General features: G+C 36.5%; 1 protein-coding gene across 1 annotated transcript in view; it reads right to left on the bottom strand.

Moving 5' to 3' along the window:
• The window catches only part of col27a1a (collagen, type XXVII, alpha 1a), a 72,913-nt gene that overhangs the window by 26,677 nt on the left and 26,341 nt on the right, over positions 1-19,895 (bottom strand). Inside the window, exons 11-32 of the mRNA XM_077194330.1 lie at positions 19,262-19,315; positions 17,356-17,400; positions 15,811-15,864; positions 14,307-14,351; positions 12,421-12,474; positions 12,288-12,332; positions 11,460-11,513; positions 11,164-11,217; positions 9,917-9,970; positions 9,717-9,770; positions 9,581-9,634; positions 9,318-9,362; positions 6,512-6,565; positions 6,388-6,432; positions 6,261-6,314; positions 5,590-5,643; positions 4,883-4,936; positions 4,623-4,676; positions 710-763; positions 584-628; positions 438-482; positions 21-74 (exon numbers count right to left, since the gene is read on the bottom strand). Of these exons, the coding sequence (XP_077050445.1) occupies positions 21-74; positions 438-482; positions 584-628; positions 710-763; positions 4,623-4,676; positions 4,883-4,936; positions 5,590-5,643; positions 6,261-6,314; positions 6,388-6,432; positions 6,512-6,565; positions 9,318-9,362; positions 9,581-9,634; positions 9,717-9,770; positions 9,917-9,970; positions 11,164-11,217; positions 11,460-11,513; positions 12,288-12,332; positions 12,421-12,474; positions 14,307-14,351; positions 15,811-15,864; positions 17,356-17,400; positions 19,262-19,315 (1,125 nt within the window). The remainder of the gene's footprint in view (positions 1-20; positions 75-437; positions 483-583; positions 629-709; positions 764-4,622; positions 4,677-4,882; positions 4,937-5,589; positions 5,644-6,260; positions 6,315-6,387; positions 6,433-6,511; positions 6,566-9,317; positions 9,363-9,580; positions 9,635-9,716; positions 9,771-9,916; positions 9,971-11,163; positions 11,218-11,459; positions 11,514-12,287; positions 12,333-12,420; positions 12,475-14,306; positions 14,352-15,810; positions 15,865-17,355; positions 17,401-19,261; positions 19,316-19,895) is intronic.

The raw sequence follows: 19,895 nt of genomic DNA on the forward strand, positions 1-19,895 counted from the left end.
AGAAATAAAGCATCACTCACTGGCTCCCCTGCAATTCCTTTGTCTCCTGTAGCCCCAGATGGCCCTTGAATCCCCTACAAAAACAGATTTATCAAAATGTATTATAGAATAAATTAAATGATTATAATAGCGACAACTCAAATCAATTAATAATAAAATGATAAATCATAAATACAATAAGTTAACATTATTAAAATGATTTGGTTATAATGAAATATTACACTATCGCTTTCATTTATTTTATTGTTACACATTTTCCTATTGTTTTCATATTTTGACCCGTGACAAAATTAGCTGCATTCTATTATGGAATGGAATGTTCTATACAAAAATCATGTATTATTATTACGTAAACATATTACATTTTTGAGGAACAGCCCTAAAAATATGCGAGAGATAACAATAACACAGTATATCAATTTCAATAAGAAACAAACCAGAAATCCCTTTGGCCCCGCCTCCCCAGACTCGCCGATCTTCCCCTGCAGAGAGATGGGACAGATTAACTGGCTGTGTCCATCAATCAAAGACAACAGTTACAGTAGAAACACAATCATAGACATGTGTATATAGGGATTTTTACCGTGTGTCCTGGGAAGCCAATTTTTCCAGGAGGACCATCAGGACCCTGGGAGGACACATTCTTTATTGTTAGATTCAAGTATGTACAGTAAATATCTTTGGTCACTGGATGAGCAGTGGCCTTTACCTTTTTGCCTTCTGTGCCGATCTCTCCTGGCACACCATCTGGACCTCTAGGACCCTGAAACAGATACAAAAACATGAGCTCTGCTGAGATATTTCATAATCGGATCTCCTCAGCTATGTCCAGTATACTAGCATGTAGTTTTACTTTTCAAGAATATTTTGGGAAGCAGTATGTGGTAGTACTGTAACAATACAGATTTCTAACAAATGTTTGCGATTTTTCATTTTGTGAACTTTTGGCAGTCCGATTAAATAGTGAGTTAAGAATTGATACTTTCGTCCACACTTGAAATGGAAATTCAAGTTGAGTGCATTGTATTTAATAATTTAAATTGCATTAAATTGGCATGAACGATAGCTCCCACAAGTCACAGTATAACGTGAATGAGACATTTTTAAAATTATTTAATATACCTTATTTTGAGTTGTAATTAAGACCAAAGGTATTAAATATTGGTAACACTTTAATTTAAGGTGACGTAGTTACTACAATTACATACTATAGTAATAACAATAAATGATGCATAATTACAAATAACTAACCATTAACTATTACTCTTTACTTGTTTGAGTAAGTAAATGCAACTACGTCACCTTAAAATAAGGTGTAACCAAAATATTTTTTTTAAATTGAAATAAAGCTGAAATAAAATTTCTTTAAATATTAGATGAAAAACTTAAACTCAAATGAATTTTGGAAATGTTCCCTTGATAACTAACTGGAATAAAATAAGTTATTTATAAAAAAAAAAAAACTAAAGCTAAAAATAAACATTTAAAAAAAACTAAAATAAAAATGACAAAGCACATAATATTACTAAAACAAAGTCAAATTAAAAACTGAAAATCTAAAACTAAAAGATAATTCAAAATATAAATAAATACTAGTAACATAAATAATACAAAAATAACTGTAAGGTTTGTATTCGGAAATAAAAACTACTATAGAAAATGCTCTGTTAATAATGTGTATTATATTATTTACTCAACTCTTCATTATTTAAACAGTAAATTATCATATTAAAATATTTTAGCATTCTCTAATTGATATTCATGAGCTAAGCCATATACACACCCCCCCCCCCCACCCCCCTTTTTAAATCCTAAAGTATATAGTCAAACACTAGGGGGAGCTGTACTGTAGGATTTAAATATGCGGGCTAATGATATGTTGCAGTATAGTGGGTCGTTGCATGTAGGTCAATGTTTAAGAGGCTCTTGGGGTTTACGCATGACACAAAACTGTTGCATCTGTCTGGATGCACACAAAACATAAATGTCTCACACACACATTTATGCTACACAATCCTAAACAACTGAATCCTCCTTGCTATCACACAGAGGTTTGGCTCGCCTATAAAACTGCTACGTATGAGATCCGAACACAAGGACTTCATCAAGAGACCAGACACACATTAGCTCCCACTCGAAGAATGCTGTGTGTGTGTGTGTGTGTGTGTGTGTGTGTGTGTGTGTGTGTGTGTGTGTGTGTGCGCGCACGCACTGATAATTGCACAAACTTATGGTGTGTGCGTCCAGCCAAAAAACATCAGACTGTTGAAACAATACCATTATACAGTTTCTGCCAGCTGGCACACACTCTCTTTGTCTGTTTCTCTCTCTCACACTCACACTCACACACACACACACACACACACACACACACACACACACACACACACACACACACACACACACACACACACACACACACACACACACACTGGAGAAGCTGAAGGAACTTAGTATAATATGTTGGAATACCTCATATGGCTTACTACTGATATTAATATGCTGACTAACCCGATAGACAGCCATAAAACAGAGAAAATAAAGTGGCCCATTATCTCCTCAACACCTATTAATGCTGGAAAACATGTCGGCAGGACATTCCGCAGGTCCCTTGTGTTATCTAAACGGAGTAAATTCAGTCTTTCTATGTGCTTCAAATATATACAGTGATAACCAAACATTTAAGAGTGTCTTTCTATTGCACTGATACCAGAATGAACTTGTCACAGAAAAGCCCTTTTTGAAGAATGAGGACAAACAGAACTTGCACATACAACAAAATAGATCAGAATCATGGCCTATTATTTAGTAAGTTTGGATCTAGATTGCTTGCCAAGGAGAAACTACGCAATTGCTAATGTGATGTGAGGGGTTTTAGTATGTGCAGTTGATAGGGTTTTCTAGACGGTTGCCCACTGGATCAAGTATCAAAGAGTTCTATGATATTTCGCCCTATAGATACGGCTCAGGTCCCATCTTCAGTAAGACTATTGGTCTTTTAAAGTCTTTTTAAATAAAAGATTATGGGTTTTGTTCAAATATCTCAAGCAATTGCAATACTTGCCTTAGCAAACGCGACCAAAAAGTGCCAAAAAGACAAAAAACAAAACAAAACAACATAAATAAAAATTTTCGTAGAATTATCATTGATGAATTGGTTACAATTTTACATTTGCCTGTAATAAAGTATTTTTTGAAAGATACCTTTTATTCTTATTATTTTATTTATAAATAAACAGTGATTGGTCAATGTCTAATTATCACATACACTCTATGCTGTTTTGGCCAGTACTTCTCAGTGATGGAGGAGGTGAAGGCAGGAAACAAAAATGGGGTTAAACGCATCGAATCAATGAATCATCAAGACAACGAGTTGTGATTTACAGACTCAGCGAGGGGCTCTAACTAAGACCAGACAGCGGCACAGAGAAACTCTCCTAATCTTGTTTCCATTGCATCCCTGAGCTCAGTCTTCTCTACAGTAACTCATGAGGATTCTACCGGTTCATGAAAAATATTTACAATGTGTGTGTTTGCATGGGTGTGAGCGAACACGCCGTCCGTTTCTTTGATTGACACGTGACAATTGACACGTATACATCTATCTATCTATCTATCTATCTATCTATCTATCTATCTATCTATCTATCTATCTATCTATCTATCTATCTATCTATCTATCTATCTATCTATCTATCTATCTGTTTAACAAACCAACTAACTAGCTAAGAATATATCTATTGGACAACTAACTAGCCTATCAGATTAACTAACAAAAAAATCTATCTTTCAGATGGATAAATATGCTGCCAGTTTAATTAACAAATTAACTGACTAAGAATCTATCTATCTATCTATCTATCTATCTATCTATCTATCTATCTATCTATCTATCTATCTATCTATCTATCTATCTATCTATCTATCTATCTATCTATCTGATGACTAACAGTCTACCATTTTAACTAACTAATATATCTATTAGATGACCAACTAGCCTATCACTTAAATACATAACTAAGTAACTAACTAAGTAACTAACTAACTAAGTAACTAACTAAGTAACTAACTAACTAACTAACGACTCAACTAGCCTACTAGTTTATCCAACTAGCTAACTAACTATAACAGAAATGTGTGGTAATCTCAAAGAGGCACAAAATCTCTTTCTCAGACCTTCATCTGGTCTGTTCACTTCTGGTGGAATGTCCTGCCTAACTCAACCAGAGCTGCTGAATCCGTGAACATTTTCAAGAAACGGCTGAAGACATATTTTTCGGCAACACTTGATCCATTAATACAAACACTTTATCTCCTATTCTATATCTTTTATCTAAAAAAAAAAAAAAAAAAAATCCACATACTGCGTTAGATTAAGGGAAGGGTCATAGCACATGCATATTGTTGTCCTATTGTTAGTTTAACTGCTTCTATTGTTCTCATTTGTAAGTCGCTTTGGATAAAAGCATCTGCTAAATGAATAAATGTAAATGTAGAAATAGTGTGGTGGTTAAAGCTCAAGGCTGGTAACCAGAAGGCCACTGGTTCAGTTTTTGTACTGTTTTACTTTAGATTAAAGTGAAATGACTGACTTGCACACTTATGATACCCAGATGTCTTACCCGTCTTCCTTTAGGTCCTCTCAAGCCGATGGGTCCACGTGATCCCGGTGGACCCTATAAAAAAAGACATTGTTAAAAGACGCACACTAGTCTTTCCTTTCTCTTTCTTCTGTTCTGGCACACTCTGTGGGGTGAGTGTCAGAGACTGGCTCCTGTCTCCATCACTGCTACTATGGGTGTGTGTTTGTACTAAAAGCACAGAACATTCCAGAGAAGTGTCTGACAGTTTCAGACTATCTGAGTATCTGATGTAGACTTACAGGACTGCCTGGTGCTCCTGTTGGGCCGCTCTCTCCAGGGGTTCCTGGGTGTCCCTGTTAGTGATGACAAACATGTAAACAGACACACACACACACCATACAATATACTAAATATTCCCCCAGCTTCACAGATAAGGCTTAAGCCTTGTTCTGGCCTTAAATGCATGTTTGAGCTGTTTTAACTGAAAGCAACTTGCACTGATAAATCGTATAACATGTCAGTGCGATTGTTTTGACTCAAGATTCACACCAGTAATGTTTTTTTTTTCTAGGGCATGTTTAAAAAAGCTACTTAAATGCCCTAATTGAACTAAGGTCTAATCTTGGCTTAATCTACACCCTGTTTGTGAAACCGGGCCATTATATTTTATTTTGTATTACATTGCATTACATGGTATATTCTTATGGTAATCTCATGGTATGTTTTGTACATTTGTAACCACCAACCCACACCAGACACACATGAGCTGATGACTATGATGGACAGTTCAACTTCCTGTTTTAAACAACATTCATAATTTGAGGGAGACAGAAAGAGGGAGGAAGAGCAAGCTGAGAATTTAAGGGCAGTATTGGTCAAGTCACCTTTATTTATATAGCGCTTTTTACTATACAGATCGTTTCAAAGCAGCTTTACAGAGATAACAGGAAAAAATTCAATAAAGCTTGTTTCTATGAGTGTGTATTTGTGAGTACGAGTGGCGTACCGTAGATCCTTTATCTCCTGGAGGTCCGGGCAAACCCATCTCTCCACGATCACCCTAAATAAATCACATAACAGAACATTATACTAGCATTTATACTAGATTTTCTAGCATTTTTTTAAAGAAGACTTATGCTCACCAAGGCTCAAAATACAGTAAAAACAGTACTAATGCAAAATTACAATTTCAAATAACTGTTTTCTATTTAAATATATTTTAAGATGAATTTTCAGCATCATTACTCCAGCCTTCAGTGTCACATGATCCTTCATAAATCATTCTGATATGTAGATTTGCTGCTCAAGAATCATTTCTGATTATTATCAAAGTTGAAAACAGTTGTGCTGCTTAATATTTTTGTGGAAACCCTGGTTTACATTTTTTGCATAATTCTCTGATGAATAGAAATTTCAAAAGAACAGCATTTATTTAAAATATATTTTTTGTAACATTATAAATGTCTTTACTGTCCCTTGTGATTAATTAAATGCATATTTGCTGAATAAAAGTATACATATATATATATGCACACACACTGTATACATAACCTGGACCCAATGGGTGTGCAGCTCTGGACAGTCTCTCCACCTACTTCACGAGGTGCATCCTGGGATGCTTCTACACACTATTGAAGGAGTTGACATGTTTACTGCACAGTCTCAGGTGTTTCTTACCTTCTCTCCAGCGAGTCCAGCCTCTCCTGCAGGACCGATGAAGCCAACGAGACCCTAACAAACACAACATCATCAGTGTGAGGGTCAGACGTGTGTTTAGAGGCTATAACTCTGTCTATACACTCACCCTCTCACCCACGGGTCCAGCTTTCCCTGTGACACCCTGCTCGCCCTGAAAGACATCAGAGAGTGTGTTGAGTGACCCTGCTTGTTTTAGGAGATTTGTGTGTTTATATTGCTCATGTTCTCACTTTGACCCCTTCAGGTCCAACTGCCCCAGGGAAACCCTTACTGCCCATCTGACCCTGGAAAAACAAAAGAGAAGATCTGTTACGAGACAAACAATGATGAAAGAGTAGACCGTACATATAAACACGGTTTCACAAGTGAAAAAAATAAGAAATGTATTTTGGATAAAGAGAATGAAGCTTATGCGTAATGAGAATATCACACTGCTATTGTACTGTCTATACAGTGCTATACATTTTTTCATTTATATACTGCATTGCACACATAGTGGTAATTAAAACGCTTTAAAAACAACTATTTGAAAAATAAAGAAGCAAAAATTTAAGAAAATAATGGCATCACTTTACTTTAATCTTTTATATTTAATGGATTATAAAATATTTGAATGCATTGTAATGAATAATATGATCACATTAATAATTGTAACCACAGTTATAATACATTAAAAAGCATGACAAGCAACCGATTTCAGATGTTACAAGGAATCTGCAAATATAACGCATTTTAACTTTAGTTACAAATATTTAAGAAAATATAAATGTATTACAATGTACATTATGAATACCTTTGCATTAGACTCAAGTAAAGTGTTACCAAAATAATAATTTAATTTTGTTATTGTTCAAATTGCTTTCGGACATTTCTGATCATAATTTTGCAATTTACAATTCAGTTTTGACTTGAAATCTTTTATTATTCATCAAAATAGTAAGATCACGTCCAATTAATATGCATGAGCTAAGACATTAAATGAAGTCACAATCAGCAAGATCAGATTCAAAAATAAATGATCAATTAGTACATTGCATATTGTTGCCCTATTGTTAGTCTTATTGATTCTATTGCTCCTCATTTGTAAGTCGCTTTAGATAAAAGCGTCTGCTAAATGATTAAATGTAAATGTAAATTTAAATACTGTCATAATGCCAACAAAACTTAATGGTTATAAAACAAACAGATTGTTTACGCAAAAATAAAAACAATTCCAATTTTTTCTTTGATTATGGGTGAAATATGACCTTTCTTCATGAGATTCACCCATAAGTCACTGATATGTTTGATTATGTTGGAGAGTATGCATACTAATGCACAAGAGCTGCGGTCAGAACATACTGAACGCCTCACCAACACAGATCCAATTACTGACCGCACAGAGAAAGATGAGGAAAACAGATACCTGTCTGAGGACAGAATGATGGAGAACATCCAGAAATGTTCTGAGTTTGTGCCAGAGAAGCGCTCAGTTAGGTAAAACAAGAAAAAGAGGAACGAAAGAAGGAAAAAAGAGGAAAAACAGAGACAGAGCGGGAATGTTATGCAACACAGAGGATGTTCACAACGGATCCTAAACGTTCTGCCTTATGAGAGTAGATGTATTCTTTTCTTCTGTTTTTTAGAGAAAAAACATTACCAGAGTTACTTGCTTTGATGATTCATTGCCATTTTAAATTAACCTTATTTTATATTGAGAACCCCCATTGCTCCACCTTGTGGTCCATTGGGGGAATGTACATTGCTGATCTCATATAAAATTAAATAGGGAAATGTCATGAACTCATGTCCAGGTTATATTTCAACCACAAACCAAAAGAAAATAATGTACAAAAACATCTATCTAGGGAAAGAAATTATAATTTTTGGCAGTATATAACAATGGAGTGAATGAACAGGACTGTTTTGATTGATTCCACTGATGGTGACTAGTGAGTGAATATGTCATTGATTACTGGATACTGTTTTGACTGTTGAACAAAAAGTTGAATCATCTATCCATCCATCTATCTATCTATCTATCTATCTATCTATCTATCTATCTATCTATCTATCTATCTATCTATCTATCTATCTATCTATCTATCTATCTATCTATCTATCTTTCTGATGACTAACTAGCCTATCAACTAACTATTAAATAATCTATCTATCAGGAGACTTGACTAGCCTACCAGTTTAACTAACTAACTAACTAACTAACTAACTAACTAACTAACTAACTAACTAACTAACTAACTAACTAACTAACTAACTAACTAACTAACTAACTAACCAGTTAAAGTAACTATAACAGAAATGTTTATTTGCAATAGTCTAAAATTAACAAATGCATCATCAATGCAACTTTAAAGCCTTTAAAACATTGTGCCTCTAAAAACTCGAAAATAAAAAAAAAACATTTTAGTATTATTGAAATACTATTATAGTTTTTTATTAATATTTTGATAATTTGTATTCGTTTTAACTTCATTTAAAGTTTTAGTAAATTTGTTGTTCGTTTTTGTCATTTTTAATAGTTTTTTTTAAACTATTCATTATTAATAGTCTATATAGGTATGTTTTTTTAGTTTTAGTTATTTTACTATATCAAGTTAAACTAAATTTAAATGAGAAATGTTTTATACATTTTATTTTTAGTTAACAATTATTTTGTAATAATTATAAAAAAAATTTTTAGGGTTTCAGTTTTAGGTAACTATAATAACCGTCTAAAACAATCACATCAAAAATCACATTTCTTGGAAAATATATATTTTCAAAAAACAAGATCACCGTTTACCAACAAGCAACCAGCGAAAAGTAATTTTCATATATAGATTCCCCAATTCTTCCCCAGATCTCTTCTATTATCATTTTTTCACCCATAAACGGGTGAAAATGTATCTCTTCTCACAGCTGTTTTGATCTAATTTTATGTCCTATTTTATGTTATTTTGCTTTTCTTTACTCTGTTCAGCATTTTGGTCAGCTTTGTTGTGTTGAAAAGTGCTATATATATAAAATTTACTTACAAATGTTTAAATTACAACTCACCTCGAGTCCTACTGGCCCCGGTGGTCCTACAGGACCCTCATCACCCTAGTAATTAAAATGAAGATTAACTCATTGTTGTCTCACAGGGCTATTTTAAAGACTTTCAGACCTTGCAAATAACACACACACACACACACACACACACACACACACACACACACACACACACACACACACACACACACACACACACACACACACACACACACACACACACACACACACACACACACACACACACACACACACACACACACACACACCTCTCGTCCAGCCGCTCCACGAGGTCCTGGTAAACCTCTGGCTCCAGGCTTACCCTATGAAGAAAACATCAACAGCATGAAGATACAAATATTCAAAATACCTGTTTTTACAAGATTTTCTTTATATATAACACACCTTTGGTCCCTCGGGTCCATTGAGTCCAGGTTTTCCAATGTCACCAGGGAAACCCTGTGAAGAATTAACCGCCAATCTTGAATGAGTACATCAATCAGCATCACATATTTCGTATATTTGTTAACAGAATAAACTGTTGCGACACATTCAGACATGAAAAAGCATCCGTGTAGTTTTAAAAAGGTTATGTTGATTCCTACCTCAAGTCCTGGTGGACCTGGTAATCCACTGGGCCCTCTCTCTCCTGTCTTGCCCTTCAAAACACATAAATTCACCCAGATGCTGATTCGGACACATACACAATGAAATAAACTGAACATTCAGACCATGAGCTTTTAGGTTAAACTGTTACCCTAGACCTCCTGTTGATAAATGGACAAAACTCACACAGGTTCTCAGATATGTAAAAAAAAAAAGAAAAAGAAAAAGTGCACTGCAACAAAAACAGAAAAATATAAGCAAAATACTTAAGTTCAGTTACACTACGCAGCTTTTTAATACCTGATTACAGGCAAAAAAAAACCCAATTCAGTTAAAGTGGCCAAATTATGCCCTTTTACAAAGTCGTGATTTAGTTTTTGGGGTCTACTAGAATAGGTTTTCATGCTTTCAAAAAACATTAAAATATTTCTCCACTCTTCCCAGTCTGTCAGTAACGCTTTGTTTAGTTCCAGTCTCTATGAAGCCCCTCCTTCAGAAAAGCAATCTGTGCTCTGATTGGCCAGCTGGATCAGCATGTTGTGATTGGTCAACCACTTCAAGTGTGTTTGAAAAACGTTACACCCCTTACCATAACAATGAATTTCAACACGTTACTAATGAACTCAACCAGGCCCCGCCCCTTTATTTTGCGTATGAATTATTGAAATGAGGAATATTGTGACGTGCTTGTTCCTGGAAGAAACTCAAGACTACAATTGAGGCGTTTTAGGAAGTTCAGAAACAGTGATACAGATATAGAGAAGAACTCCTGCTGGAAGGACTTAGACACACTAAAGAAAGTTGAACATGTAAAAAAGCATTATGGGTCATGTATTTAAAGGAAAGGTTAGTTTATCTATTATTTATCCATTTCTATTTATTTGCTTCCACAGAAAGCAAAAGAAGATTCGAAGAATTGTTTTGAAAGAAATGCTATTTTACATGGCTTTCAAGGTTCAAAATGGATGTAAAAAGCTTCAGAAAAATTACTAATACTACTGATGCGATTCTGTATGAATTCAGAAGAAGTCACATGGACCACGTTTAGAAATGTCTATGGCGCTTTTGAGACTTTTTTTGAAGCTCAGAGCTTTGGTTTTCATGGGGATTAATTACATAGAAAAAAAGCAGTACGAACGAGAATTTCTACTTTTGAACAGAAAAAAAGTCAGTCATACGGGATTGGAACGTGAGTTAACGCGAGTGTGAGTTTATCCAGACAGATTATTTTAGGAAAGAAACAAACCTGTGGTCCTGGTTTTCCACGAGGTCCTGGTGATCCCGGCAAACCCATCACACCCTGAAACAAACAAAAATAAAATGCACACAGTTAAATATTCGTCAGATTAGCACAAACACAAGTTCAAGAGCATGTATGTGAGATAGTGCATGTGTAACTGTCCATGAAAGCTCTAAAATCGGGGCAATTAGAAGGTGATTTTATTTTAAACATCAAACATCTGGTCGTCCACTGCTCTGTGCTGACAGTGTGCAAATGTGTATTTGACGGAGGGAAATGAGGGGTCACTCTGGGAGCTATACCTTGTCTCCTTGGAACCCAATCTCCCCCTGCTCTCCAGGAAGCCCAACGTCACCCTGACAGAGAAAAGGTGAAAGAGAAGGAAGAAGTAAGTAACAAGTTATGAAGTAAGTCAAAGTCAGAAAAGAGACCAGAGAAAGTGATGGAAGAAGATGGTTAGGGCAAGACTTCATTCAAGCCGGATCATTTGAACTAATGTAGTCATAAACTGTTAAGACAACACTCCAGATTTAATGCAAAGTTATTTAGTTATTTAGCACAGAACATAATTTCTTCTTCAGGTTTTTAGAACAATTGTGGTAAAAGTAGATCCACAAGACTTAAACATTACATGAGCTGACAGGAGACTAGGGTGCTAGAATCGCTTACTGATCTTTTTTATGTCAAATTATATCTTTTAACTTTTGCACAATATACACAAGGACACCAGAAGGGACTATTTTTATGAATAAAACTCTATTCAAACAAATTAAGTTGGTTATGCACCACTCATTAAAGTATTAGCATTGCTAAATGGATAATTTAGACAATATTACAGGCAACTTGACTCATAGAAGTAAATAATTGACCATGATAATCAACATTATGACATAAAAGCTGTTGATAAAGCTTAACGTGTACTGAACTCTCTCTCAAAAATCTGTTTGTGTTTGTACCTCAAAAATAATTCTACAGAACTTTATTTTGACAAACTCATTTAAAATCTCTTTGACAACATTCCACTCAAGGCTTGAGCTTTTAAAACATGCGTAACACAGGGTGGCCAATGGGGAGAGAGAATTTCAATCACATGCTGCAAAAACAGGCCAATAACAGAGTATTCAGATCACCTTATCACCTTTCAGTCCGGGCTCGCCCATGTTCCCCGGGACGCCCTGAAACAAACACAAACACACAAACACTAAAGTGGCAGGTGAGTGCTTGAGATAGAGTATGTGTGGGCTACATGTGTGCATGACTTACTTTCAGTCCGTTTGGTCCTGGTAAACCGATTATCCCGGCAGGGCCCATATCACCCTGGAAAAGAGAAGAGAAAAGGTTTTAATGTTTTATTGAAGTAAAACATCATGCTCAGAGATGCCTGAAGGGGGCACTTTGAACAAACCAACAGAAAATATGCCATCAACTTGTTAGCATTTGTAAAAGCAAATGTGGATTTAATATGCACATCATGCTGGTTAGGTGAAACTGATTTTCAGATTAACAGACACACAATGTTCTTATAAATGCTGAACACAGAGTGAGCAGACATCCTGATAAAAGCCTGACAAAGTTACAGGTGGGATGTGATTTGTATCGATGATTAGTTATAACTTTAATTTGATTGCTATGCTACCGTTCTATGGTTTTGGGTCGGTAAGATTTTTTAAGTGTTTTTGAAGAAAGTCTCACACCGGCTGTATTTACAGTAAAACAGTAGTAGTGTTAAATATTATTACAATTACAATTGTTTTCTGTTTGATCACAGCTGATTACTCCAGTCATCAGTGTCACATGATCCTTCAGAATGATGATTTGCTGCTCAAGAAACATTTATGATCATCAATGTTGAAAACAGCTGGGATGCTTCATGTTTTTGTGGAAAGCGTGAATTTTTTTTTTTAAAAGATTCTTTGATGAATTGAAAGTTCAAAAGAACAGCATTTTTTTGAAATAGAAATATTTTGCAACATTATGACATGTCTTTACTGTCACTTTTGATTAATTTAACGCATTCTTGCTGAATAAAAAAGTATTAATTATCTAAAAAATAAAAAATCTTAGTGACCCCAAACTTCTGAAAGGTAGTGTATATAAGCATTTTAAACTGACATCACTTTGATTTATACTTCTCTTTTTGATTTATACTTCTCTAGCATGCACATTTGTGTAATTGCTCAAATGACTTAATTTTTTCTGCCTGTATTTGATTCATTTCCATCAATCTAAATTTGCACTAGTAAATCTGCCAAACCGTTTCCAATGCCAGTCATCTTAAACTTTTAGGAATTTTTTTTTTAAAATTTTGAAATAAACCTTTGCTGCGTGTTGGATTTCAATATCAATAGTTGAAGTCTAGCTTAGCATGTCCAAATTTCAAAAGCATCCAACCAATTTTTAAAAAACAGTGTTTCTTTGATCTCTTATACAGTATGTTCTGCATTAATTGAAAAAAAAAATCAATTAATAATATTTTATTTCACCTGCATATAAGCTCATTATAATGGGCTCCACATTCTATGACCTGTCCTAGTTTTTGTTATCAAGGTCATCTTGCTATTTTATAGATTCCCAATTTTGTTGGAGGCCTCCTACAAGAGGTTTAGATTCATCAGATGGACAAAAAACGCTTACATTTTCTCAAAATACATTGCAGCATCACCTCTTTTCTCACAGTATCTGAAACAGATACTGGTTCAGCCTCTTTAAAACCCTCCTTCCTGAGAGCCTACTCTGCTCTGATTGGTCAAGTCTGTTATGATTGGTCTACTCTGCTCTGATTGGTCAGATGGCCAAGTCTGTTGTTATAGGTCTACTCTGCTCTGATTGGTCAGATGTCCAAGTCTGTTGTGATTGGTCTACTGGTTACAGCGTTACCACCTACAGTGTATGAGGGTCAAAGCCAGTGAAGACCATAGGCTGGCATTATGCAAATGTTTTACAAACCCACGTAAATTTGTGCAGGAAGTGAGACTCGCTGCAGGCAGTTCAGAATTGGTTCTTTCTTTTGGGAGACAATAACTCCATTTATCAGACACTTTGATTTTTGAAACTTTGCAGGCATTTTACAACCGCTAAATTACACACTACAAGAGAGGTGATATCTGAAAAAGCAAAATAGGGGGCTCTGAGTAAACTCTTTCACTTACAATCAATCCAAGGACACCAGGAGGACCAGGAGCTCCTATAACACCCTGGGATAAACACAGAAACAGAGAGTGTTATGCTTTCCTTCTTAAACAGGCACAGAATGCTAGAGCTTCATGGGTTAGTACATGCATATGTGCCATTTATAATATGTGCTGTGTATATGCACGCTCTTCGTATTCAGAGATATTAATATGGCTGAAGAAACGAGTGTGTGCTGTAGAGAGAGCGTGTGTGAGTGTTTTTGTAGAAACAGAGATGGTTTGTTGTTGGCCCGGCAGCAGCGTGCTGGAGCCATTTCCTCTCGTTCCCCTGGTGTGATGAAAGGATGAAAGGAGCACTTCACTTCTCTTTGCAGGAAAGGGAGAACAGGAAATGAGAGGGCTTTCAAGTTCCTGTTTTAACACTCCCCACATTTACAGGTGAAAAGGAGGCGGGCTTTGACTTCAACAGTTCCTGTTATGATGTCACCTTCTCCATCCAATCAGAGACATTTTTGGAAATTATTATTTGTACTGATCAGCCCCCCCAAAAAATATGATCAAACATATTATGATATTGACCATAATAAGGACAGATCCCATATATCCCAAAAAATTTCCAGTGGACAAAAAGTACCTTCCCGACTAAAATAAATAAGTAAATAAACAAACAAACAAACAAATAAATGAATCCAGTTGATAGAAGGATTCACACATTCCCTACTGAAATAAATAAATGAATAAACAAGCAAACAAGCCTAAAATGGTTTGCTGGTCTTAGCTGGTTTCAGCTAGTCTCCAAGGCTGACTAATTCACAAGTGCCCAAACCCATCTTACAGCAACAAACCAGGCCAGTATGACCAGGCTGAGAGACTACTTATGACCAACAAACCAGTTTAAGCTGGTTTAACTTTTTATTCAGCATCTACCATTCACAGCCTTGTTTGCCTTCAACAAATTAAATTTGGCTTCCATACCAGAAAGAAATACAGAACAGTACAGAAAATACAGTGTGTGTGTGTGTGAGTGCGTGCGTGTGTGTGTGTGTGTGTGTGTGTGTACATAAGTAGTGAGTGGAAAACTGTGCTCAGCCAAGATACCGAAAGTAAAGGCTGAGGTTTACACCCTTAACACAGTTATCTCACACACACAAACACACATTCTGAGGACATTCACCCTGAAAACACACACACACATTTTTTATGGGGGCTTTCCATAGTCGTAATTTTTTTTATACAGTAAAAACTGTATACTCTATCCCCTAACCCTAACCATCATAGAAAACATTCATTCCGTAACAATCATTCATATGATTTATAAGCTGTTGGACAAGGATTTCAGATATTGCCATCTTTGTGGGGACATTTTGAACCACATAGACACACACACAGCTTGTTTTGGAGGCTGTTTGTGCTGCAGACACCATGTAGACATGTGCATTTCTCATCTCTGTTGTGAGTGTTTTATCTGCTTTATGAGAAAAAAATAAACAAATACATAAGAAAAACAAAAGGTTCCACTCACTGGTTCCCCATCCAGTCCTGGTGGCCCTCTTTCTCCAAAATCACCTGGAAAGCCCTGAGAGAGAGATAATAAGATCAACATTACAACACATCGCTGTCAAAGTCACTTATGACTTCACAGATTATCTAGACACAATTAGATTTTTGTAAATAATCATAAATTGCTCCCATGACACTAAATTCTGAGTGGTTTCTAGGGTGTTCTGGATGGTTCTGGCTTTTGTTTGTGTTGTTCTGGATGGATGGATGGATGGATGGATGGATTAAGTTTTCTGAATGTTATTAGCATTTTGCTGTCCAGCATGTTCCCACCAAAGAGTGGATTAGGGGGATTGCTCAAATCACTAATGGCGCTTTTCCACTGCATGGTACGGTACGGTTCGGTTCGGTACGGCACGCTTTGGTGGTTTTCCACTGCATGGTACGGTACGGCTCGGCTCGGTACGGCTCACCTGTGGCGCTTTTCCACTGCATGGTACGGTACGGCTCGCTTTAAATGGTACCACCTCTGTTGAGGTTCCAAGCGTACCGTACCGATACTAAAATGTGACGTGGAAGCACTGTAGATCACTGATTGGTCAGACAGACAGAATCGTCACTACCAGCGTTATTGTATTTGCGAGACATCAAACCCGCGTGATTTAAATAGCCAGTAACAGCCACTGCTGTAGCACCTGTTTTAAAACTACTTGCTTGACTTGTTTGAAGAAAAAAAAGTTCCAAAAAAGAAATGGCTGAATCGTGGTCAGTGGACGAGAAGCGCAGACGTTCCTCTTGATGGTTGCCGAGGAGCGGATAAACTATAACGATTACAGTCATAATCCCACCCACTTTGAAGCTGTACTAACTGCAGTGGAAAAGCAACGGAGCTAAAGCGAACTGAGCCGTGCCTCACCGCGCCGAGTCGTACCACGCAGTGGAAAAGCGAAGCGAGCCGAACCGTGCCGCGCCGAGCCGAACCGTACTGAGCCGTACCATGCAGTGGAAAAGCGCCATAACCCTTAGTAAGACCATAACCCGTGGTAGTTAGCACTGCTAATGATGACATCACTCAGATAACTCACTGAGCCCTGCTGATGCAACAGGAAATTTATGAGGTCAGAGGTCGTGCAGATTTAAACAAATTCTGCACGGCTGATTCTGCATCTAAGTAAGTGTGTATGTGTATCTATTATGTCCCAAAAGCCAAGGGACAATGATGATTTCATGATCCAATGAAAAGTACATCTCTCTCTCTCTCTCTCTCTCTCTCTCTCTCTCACACACACACACACACACACACACACACACACACACACACACACACACACACACACACAATTATATATAAATAACTAATATTTACTAAAACTATACTATGCATGCAGCTTTAATGACCTCATATTGAGAAACGACATAGACTGTATTCTTAAATGCATGTGTTACACTGTAGGGCCATGCAAGACAATAAAATGATTACATCTTTGACAAATATCTTGCATTTCTCACACACACTTACAACAAACTCACATCTGTATCTATAAAGTATGTTGAGACAAAACTTTACCGGCCTACCCATCTTGCCCCTCTTCCCTGGTGGACCAGGACTACCCTGAAACAGACAGAGAGACAGAGAGACACTGAATAATATGGTCAGCTGTGATTAAAATTCTCATGCCATTAGAAAGAACCACTCAAAGACCCCACTACCATGGAATTGTGTGTGTACACACACACTCCATTATCATGACTCATCCAAACACCCTCAGCAGAACCAGCTGGAAGTAGTTTCCAGTTTCCCTCACACACACACGCACACACTCACACTCACACTCACACACACACACTTCAATGGTAGGATCTACTGTCATACATCTACCAGTAGTGGGCAGCACTTGCTTTAAAAATCTACCACAAATCTTTTTCCATATTATTAACTGTAACAGCAATTAGAATTACACTTAGAACTATAACATCTATAGATAACTAGATTTGTATTTCCTTCAGGAAATACCTTGTGCTTGTAAGAGAGTAAAATAATTAGCCACAGTTAATATATACCCATATACCAGTATGCAAAATAGCAGTATAGTCACTGTGCTACTAAACATACATTCATGTAATGCAAGGAAATCATATTACAAATGACATAATTGCATAATCTTTACACAAGGTTTAAATTAACGTCTTAACTGTCACCGCCCCATTAGCGGAACGGTTGGCGCTCTTTTTATTGCTTTTTTTCCCCCCTATCAAATGTTTTAGTAATCATCATAAATTATGTATTTAAAAGCTCAAAAACTCAAAATTCATCCTGTGAAACCCGTTTTGACATCAGACACTCAATTACCATGTTAAAGCAACACCAAGGAACTTTTCCTCTGCGGTCGCCCTACAGGTTGGAAGCGGAATTGTCCATTACCTCTGTCGTAAATAATTTAGCCTACCGCAGCCTACTGTCGCACGCGCACGCTCGCTGTTTATCCAGCACCGGCTTTGGAATCAACAATGGCCACAGACAAGGTAGAGTATGATGCATGATTTTATGAAAGACATCACAAACAAAGAAAAACTATGTATGCCGTAAAGCAGTCGAATTTTGTAGTTCTTTTTATGCTCCGGTTACTACCCGAAACCCAAAGTTACATAGTGCCAGTAAAAGCGTTACAGACCCCGTCAGGCTATGGCAGACGTGTCATTTAACCTATTGTAAGTCGATGTACCATCACAAGGGTCTTCGAAATATATTATGAAGGTTGAAAAACTACTTTGTGTTACTTTAAACGGTACTTTAAATTCTTTTAGGGGGAGGAGCCTGCTAATCTTGACAAAACGCATATCATTAGAAAAGCTCTGAGACTCAAGGTCCTATACTCTTTTTTTGATACTAGTGATATTGTGACAGAAATGTATTAATTTGTTACAGGAGAAAATTCAATAGAATGTGGCTGTCACTCGGTGGCCATTATTGGTGCAGCACCTACACAAAATCTCATAGGAACATAAATTTTTGTGATATCAACTTCAAATTTGGAACACAACTTGATTAGACATATGGCTTTAATTTTATAGCAATAAACTTCTATAACTTTTTCCATTTTTTGAAGTGCTTTCACTTTAAATAGAGACCAATCTTAGGTCTATATTCCAAACCACTAATTACGACCATTTACATTTGGATAGTGAATTTTCATGTCTATGCTCAAGAAGGGGGGTGACAGATAAGGAGTTAGTGTTTGTGGTTTAGAGGACTATAAATGGAAAATCATGCCATATGGTTTATCATGTCAATGATGTGACAGCATTAATGAAGTGTTTGTTTCTGTAGGTGTTTTAATGGATTAATTGGAAATACTTTAGCGGCATTACACAACAGCCAGGCATTCGGGAATTGACTGTTACGAACACACGACTGCTAAAAAATGACTCAGTGAAGGAGGTTATAGACGGAGTCATAACATGAACAGACTCACTCTTTCACCATCAGCTCCAGGTAAACCAAAAAGTCCCGGGATTCCAATGAAACCCTATAAAGAAAGAGAGAAACAGAGAGAAGCTCAATACTGATGCATGGAGCAGAGAAAATAGAAAAGAAAGATCACAAATCATTTAAATATTTCCTCAAAAATAGTGTTCGGGTGTTTTTTATCCAAAGCAACTTACAAATGTGGGATACAACAAGCGATTCATCTTAATATTAGTTGCTAGCGAGTTAGGCTATTCCTTAATAGGCTATCCATATTAATTGCATAGACCTATTCTCTCACAATCACAAAATGTACCATTTATACTGCAACAGCTTTAGGAGAGATATCTGAGACAAATGTAATACTTAAATAGAAACTCTTCTGAGTAGTAAAAAACCCTCAGATTGAATAAGACTTTAAGACATTTTAATATATATATAAGACAGTTCAGTCTATATAATCATTGGCAATCCAACGGATGTCCACTGAATGATTTGATCACAAGGATGTACAGATGAATGGAGAGGTGCTCGGATGGACGAATGGATGTCTTCGTGTTGATGCAGGCCATGAAGTAAGTGTATATGCCCATGGACTGCATGGTGCTGGCCTCCACAATGTAGTCCAAGGGCACATACGC

This window comes from Siphateles boraxobius, unplaced genomic scaffold (assembly GCF_051911475.1).
Source record: "Siphateles boraxobius isolate OS27281-9 unplaced genomic scaffold, OSU_SipBor_1 11, whole genome shotgun sequence".
NCBI classification, from domain to species: domain Eukaryota; kingdom Metazoa; phylum Chordata; class Actinopteri; order Cypriniformes; family Leuciscidae; genus Siphateles; species Siphateles boraxobius.